A 6952-nucleotide genomic window follows, 5' to 3' on the forward strand; every position below is an offset into this window, starting at 1 on the left:
ATCTTTTGAAGAAGACACAAACTTGAGGTTATAAATAGATTATTGCAGTCTATCAGCAAGTACCAAAGGGAAGGAAAAACCATTGATATGTAACAGACTTGATGTTTATAGTTCAATTATTAGCAGTATTTTTCAGCGAAGTTCATAGGAATAAGGCAAGTGACAAGGGAATTTAGTTCTTTTTGTGCAGAACAAATCGTTTGTTTGTTTAAGCCTCTACTTGCTCTCTCTGTCTCTATATCGATGGCCTGCCAGGTACCAATAGGACCTTGAAAATGTAGGGATTCTGCCCCAGTTCGGTGTGGGGGCGGGGAGCTGTCCAAATCCAGCCCTCAGCCCTGCAAATAGAAAAGGCTGGCAGCTTAAAATAGATCTGGGGAGGAGCTCATTAACGTGACAGCCAAGTAGTTCAGCACCTTGGGCCTTTTAAATTCTGGAAATTACTTTGAGCCATTTTTACTTCCTTTTATTCAATAGGCCAAAAAGGAAAAAAAAAAAATACAGATCTTTGTCAACATATTTATCACATCTTGCTGATTAACTAATTTAGACCAGCCAAGATAATTGTTCTCAGGGACACAGAAATTCAACCTCTGTTCAGAAAATCCATGACATCTGACGTAGGAGGATTTATAGGTTTAGTGGAAATTGCTTTCTCCTGCTCACCAGATTACGTACTGCTGGTTGATTTTTTTTGCATGAGTAAACATCCTCCTAGTAATGAACAGACCAATAATGTCTTAAGAAAGAAAAAGAACATCCGTCTGCTTTTCACCGTTTCGGGAGAGAACTGTTTGGATTTGGATTTGGAAGCCCATGTTGGCAGTCCACAGTATGAAATTTGGCATCTTCCTATTGTGGTGGGGATGGGTTTTGGCCACCGAGAGCAGAGTGCACTGGCCAGGAAGAGAAGTACACGACATGTCTAAGAAAGGCAGGTGAGTGCGCGTTGGGGGACAGGGCACCTAGGAAAGAGGATGGGTGGCGCGGGCTTTCGGCATCATTCTGGAAGCCAAACATCATTTCCAGCTGCCCTGGTTTGTGCGGATGCCTTTTATCCTCCTTTTCCATTTGTTCTCTTCTTTTCTCTTTTAGGGAGTTAGAATTATGCGCTATATCTAATGAAGCAATGTTAGCTATTATCATCATGTACTCTTAAATTCTTTATTATCTGTCCTGGGTGAAAGACAGATTCTGAATGAAAGGTTATACACATTTTTTTTAAAAAATCAAGGGCAGTGATGTTTGCATCCTATGGGTAGAACAAATCTGTGTGTTCTCGAATCATTAATGAGAACCTTTCAATCTGTGAGAATGATTGTTATTTTTAATTGTTTGTGAGATATGCGTGTGTGTTCCTTTTTAATCTTAAAAAAAGCTGGGGATTTTTTTTTCCAAGCTGTGTGGCTCTACTGATTATTAGATTGTTCCCTACCTGTAATTTGGGAGGGGCTAGGACTGGGGCTGCTGGTGCTGTACGTGCCGCCTGGTCCGTACCAGCCTGCCCAGATGGGGCTTAGACGGCAGCGATCCCCCACCTGCCCCTACAGCAAACCCTCACCTGGGCAGCTCTGATGGCAGCACTGGCGACTGTGTGTGCTGCACACCTGCTTGCATGGCGCTGGACAATAAGATAGGGCACCGGGGACAGCCTGATGGCTTATCTCTAAGGCATCTTTGCTGAGGAGGAAATAGAGGGGATCTGGTTTTTCAGCATCAGCCTTAACTCCAAATCCAACTTTAGTTTTCTCTATACCTGGATATAAATATGAAGGGTCAGAAGTATCAGTTAATATGAAAAGGGATCCAGGTTTGGGAAGTTTGGGCAGCAGAAGGGCTGTGTGTCTCGCTCCTCGGCGTCCTCCTCCCTGGGGTTTGAGAGAGGCCCTCACATACGGGCTCCTACACAGTGAGCTGAAACTCACAGACCTTTGTTGAACTGCTCTTACAGTATTAGAGAATGAGGACCTGACTACCCAGTGGTCACAGTGACGTCTGGGCACTGAAAAGGAACTCGTGTCCAAAGTTGAACAGGTGCTTGGGCAAACAGCACAGTTAGTGGAGTTGTGCAGCCGTAGAAATTATTTGAATCAAATGTGTTCATAGGAACTGAAGGCAACAGGAGTGAACTCTGTCGGTTGGCACAGAAAATCTTCTCAGCCTCTCTTCTAAGCCAGAGTCAGAGTGGTAACCTATTAGCAAATGCCAGTGATTAGAAAATCCCAGAGAAAGAAAATGGCCTTTGTTTCAGAAATGACTTTTAACTTATTTTTTAAATTTCCATTTTCCCATTTTTAATTTTTTTATTTATGCATGTGTGTGTGTGTGTGTGTGGTGGCCAGCTCAGCTCAGCCGACCAGGGGGCGGGTGCTGGCTGGCATGTGGTACTGGGGGATTGAACCGCGGTCCCTGTGCTTTGCTAAGCTTGTTTTAAATAGGTGCTTTAGACCACTGATCCCAGTGCTCTGAGGGGCTGAGGCCGAAGAATCTCAAGTTCAAGACCAGCCTGGACATCTTAGCGATTTAGCAAGACCCTGGCTCAAAGTAAAAAATAAAAAAATGGCTGGAGATGTAGCTCAGTATGAAGGCCCTGAGTTTAAACCCACAGAACCACAAAAAAAGTCAAAAAACATAACCACCACCTCAAATCCCATTTTCTTGTGGTGAGAAGATTTTTTTTAGTTTTAAAATACAAATTCTTAGCTCTAGTCACCACGCTGTGCAGTATATCTCAAAACCTGCATTCCTTTTGTCCAGCTGGAATTTTGTACCTTTTGGCTAGCTTCTTCCTCCGGCCCCACCTCCAGTAACTAGCCTCAACCCTGCTTCTTTGTGTTCAGTTGTTTCAGAATCCCACAGGAAAAAGTGAGACCATGTGGTATTTGAATAGATCTGTTTCTGGACCTTAAATTTAAGCACTTGGTCAGATACCCTGAGGAGACTTCTTATCGGCATTTAAAAACAGGCCATTGGTGTGGGGTTAGAGTTCTGCCTAGGAAGGAGACTGAGAGGCTAAGGTATTTGTGTCTCTGTACCTGCCTCACTGAACTTAGCATAATGTCTTCCAGGTCATCCACGCTGTCACAAGTAGTAGAGTCCCCTTCTTTCAAAGGGTGGCATCCCAAGGCATGCACGTATTGTGCCCTCCTTATCTGTTCATCCCATGATGGAATTTAAGTAGAGCCCTTCCACTGGCCTTAGCAAACAGAGCTGTGGTTAGCCCAGAATGCAGACTGCTCTTCAAGCAATGAATTCAAATCCTCCAGCTATACACTCGCTAGTAAGCTTGCTGGGTTAAATGGTAGTTCTAGTTTTTATTTTTTGAAGAAGGTCAATACTTTTTTTTTTTAATTTGCAAAGACCATCCAAACAGTTTGATAGGACAACTGTACTATGCACCTTTTCCACGCATCTTCTCCAGCCCTCATCATCTGTCTTTTCGATGACAGCCATTAGGACAGGAGTGCAGAAATATCTCACTATGGTTTAAAATTGTATCTCAAATGATTAGTAATATTGAGCATTTTTTCACTTATCAGTTGGTGATTTGTATGTCTTTTTAAAAAAAAATTAGCATTCTCTGGCCTTTTGAAATAATTTTGGGGCATAAGATGTCACTATGTTGCCCAGGCTGTCTCCAACCCCTGGGCACAAGCAATCCTTCCACCCCAACTCCCAGAGAGCTCAAACTACAGGTGCTCAGGCTGAACCAGCCTCCCTGTCCCCAGAACTGAGAGTGTAACTCAGGGTCTCACACACCCAGTGCTCTCCAGTTGAACTACATTCCCAGTCTATTCAATTTTATTTATTTATTTATTTATTTATTTATTTATTTATTTATTTGAGAAAGGATTTTTCTAAGTTTCCTGGGCTGAGCTCAAACTTGCAGACTTCCTGCCACAGCTTCCTAAGTAGCTGCGATCACACGGTGTGCCGCCATGTCAGTCTCTGGTCTGCTCTTTGAAAAACCTGGGGGAGGGAAAGAAAGAAAAATGAAAAACTATCTGAGGATTTTTTTTTTCCCCCTGCCATTGAGTTGACTTCCTTGTATATTTTGGATAGCTATTTTAATTCTGTTGTTTTCTTGGCTGTGTAGAACCTTCTTAGTTTGATGGAATCCCATTTGTCTATTTTGCTTTTGTTGCCTGAGTTTTTAGGGTCAAATCTAAAAATATTATTGCTTAAATCACTGCCATATAGTTTTCCGTTTATTTATTTATTTATTTATTTTTTATTTTTTTGGCGGAACCGGGGATTGAACTCAGGCCCTCGTGCTTGCCAGGCAAGCGCTTATTCTACTGAGCTATCTCCCCGACCCCTGACAAGCTCAAGGGCCTGAGTTCAACCCCTGGTTCCACGAAAAACCAAACCTTGGGGAGATGGCTCAGTGGAACAAGCGCTTCCCTGATTGTTTGCTTTAGGCAGGGTCTTGTTATGTAGCCCAGGTTGGCATGGAACGCATGGCAACGCTCTGGCCTCAGCCTCCCAAGGGCTGATGTTCCAGGCACGCTTCACCACATCCAGCTGCTGGTAGTTTCATAGCCTTGAGTCTTACATCTAAGTCTTTATTCCATTTAGAATTGATTCCTTTTTTTGTTTTGTTTTGTTTTGTTGTTTTGAAACAAGATCTTGCTATGTACTTCAGACTGGCCTTAAACTCATGGCGATCCTCCTGCCTCATCTTCCCAGGTTCTGGGATTACAGGCAAGTGCCACTATGGTTGGCCTGAATTGATCCCTATACATGGTGTGAGAAAAAGGTCTAATTTCATTCTTTTGTATATAAATCTTTAGTTTTCCCAACCCCTTTATTAAGAGGATGGCAAGCCAGGTGTGGTAGCACATGTCTATAACCTCAGCATTTGGGAGGCTGAGGCAGGAAGATTGCCATGAAGTTGAGGCCAGGCTAGGCTACATAAGTGAGTTCCAGGCCAACCTGCACTACATAATAAGACCCTGTGTCAAACCAACCAACCAACCAACCAACCAACCAACCAGCCATAAATGTGGTGTTGTTTTTTCATTATGTGTTCTTGGCAAGTTTGTTGACTATAAATTCATGGATTCGTTTTTAGGCTCTATTCTTAGTCATTGATTGATGTGTTTATTTTTACACCTGTACTATGCTGTTAATTTTTATAATTTATTTTATTTTGAAGTGTAAACAAAAGCAAAAACAAATAGAAGATGCAAAGACAGAAACAGGGTAACATACAACAATATGTATGTTACAGATTTTCAAAACAAGAATAGCTGATTGCTGTTAATTTTTATTTTTAGATATCACTAGAATATTTAATACTGGTAGAAAAAAAGAGCATACATGAGGTGAAGAGGAGGAGGAAGAGGTTGCTCCTGGGTTGAGGACAAAGCATGGAGGTGCACAGGGGACCAGGCCAGAATCCCCAGCAGCTCATGCTACGTAGGCCATGGAACCACATTGTTAGTGACAAGACCTAGGTTAGAGGTTTGTGAGAGGTATGGCCTAGGTACCACCTTGGACAGGGGTGACAGGAAGGAACTACTGGGCACCTGAGTGGGTTAGCAAACTGTAGGATCAGAGGCATGGACTTCTTTACCATATGTGCTTTCTTCTGTCCCTTCCCTATTTGAGCCTACTGCCATCAAAATCCAGTTTGGCTCACCAAACTAAGGCCAAGATGGCTGTGAGGCCAGAACGGGGCCCAAGAAGTTCTGAGGAGGGGGGTGCATCCTAGACTGGGAGGGAAAATATTGACAGAAGGGGTGAATGCTTATTTTGGCAAGAGCTGTATATTCAGAGCTGGCTGAGCTTTTGCGTACTCATCTCTACTATTCTAGCTGAGGGGGATTTAGGGATTGGAGGGAGCAAGGGCAGATCCAGAGAAGAAGGGGGGTCCTAGAATAATATGGGGTACCACTGCCCGAAAAGTTAATCCAATTGAAGCGTAAGCTCCCATCAGGCACTGGGGCAGGGTCTTTTTCACCATGCTTACCTGCCCAAAAGGACTAATGGCCTTGTGGGATGTGAAACCTCCTGTCTTCCTATTTGTTTTAAGGAGAAACTGAGCTCCTGAACTAAGAGCAAAAGTATGTTAGAGCTGAGTTTCTAACAGCCCAAATGTGGGAGGTAGAAACAATGACTGAATATCTTTTGCTCTCCAAGCATTAGAAAGCCTCTAAAATGGATGGGTTCTGGGAGGCCAAAGTTTAGGTCAGCTGCCCCGGTCAGGGTTCTGCCTCTTTTTTAAAACCCTGTAATCCAACCCTGAAAAAGAATCATATGATGTGGAAGAGGAAAGCAATGGTGGTTACAGGGGAGTCGGGACAGATTTCAACCTACTCTACATCTATCTGTCATCAGTTAAATATGGAGGTTTCTGCCTAATTAAATGGAAGTGGTCTATTTATGCTGTTTTGATTATAGCTTCACAATATAGTTTGAAATCAAGTAGTGTGATGCCTCCAGCTTTGGTGTTTTTTGTTTGTTTGTTTTTGAGCTAGAATTTTGTTTTGGCTCTTTGAGATCTTTTGGGATTTGGTACACATTTGAGGTTTTCTTTTGTTTATTTGTTTCTGTGAAAGATGTTATTAGAATTTTGTTAGAGATTGCATTGACTCTCCATAAAGAGATGGGTAGAAAGGATGTTTTCACAGTATGAATTATTCCAACCATAAAAAAAGGTACATCTTTCTACTTATGTGCCTTCTTTCATTTCTTTCATCTGTTTTTGTAGTTTTGACCATACAGATTTTCACCTTTTGGGTTACATTTATTCTTAAGTGTTTTTATTTATGTGGTTATTATAAAGTAGACTTTTACAATTTCATTGTTGCTGCATGGAAACTGATTTTTCTGTGTTGATTTGTATCCTGCAACTGTACTGTATTAATTTATTAGTTTTAACAGTTTGAGGCTGGAGCTTAGAGCTTTTTATATACAAGATCATGTCAGCAGCAAATAACAACAGTGT

The 6952-nt window shown here is 42.2% G+C and overlaps 2 protein-coding genes across 4 annotated transcripts in view; both read left to right on the top strand.

Annotated features, from left to right (window-relative positions):
* Nucleotides 1–349: 349 nt before the first annotated feature.
* LOC101583468 (gamma-aminobutyric acid receptor subunit rho-1) overlaps nt 350–6952 on the top strand; it is a 50035-nt gene continuing 43432 nt past the window's right edge. For 2 of the 3 annotated variants that reach the window (XM_004628211.3, XM_004628212.3), the window contains exon 1: nt 350–938. In XM_004628211.3, the coding sequence (XP_004628268.1) occupies nt 817–938 (122 nt within the window). In that variant the 5' untranslated portion in view covers nt 350–816. The remainder of the gene's footprint in view (nt 939–6952) is intronic. The other variant, XM_004628210.3, reaches the window with a different exon arrangement.
* LOC111815841 (NADH dehydrogenase [ubiquinone] 1 alpha subcomplex subunit 1-like) overlaps nt 5660–6952 on the top strand; it is a 2317-nt gene continuing 1024 nt past the window's right edge. Inside the window, exon 1 of the mRNA XM_023711908.1 lies at nt 5660–5705. Within this exon, the coding sequence (XP_023567676.1) occupies nt 5660–5705 (46 nt within the window). The remainder of the gene's footprint in view (nt 5706–6952) is intronic.

The sequence above is a fragment of the Octodon degus genome, unplaced genomic scaffold (genome assembly GCF_000260255.1).
Source record: "Octodon degus isolate 3935 unplaced genomic scaffold, OctDeg1.0 scaffold00022, whole genome shotgun sequence".
In the NCBI taxonomy this organism is placed as follows: domain Eukaryota; kingdom Metazoa; phylum Chordata; class Mammalia; order Rodentia; family Octodontidae; genus Octodon; species Octodon degus.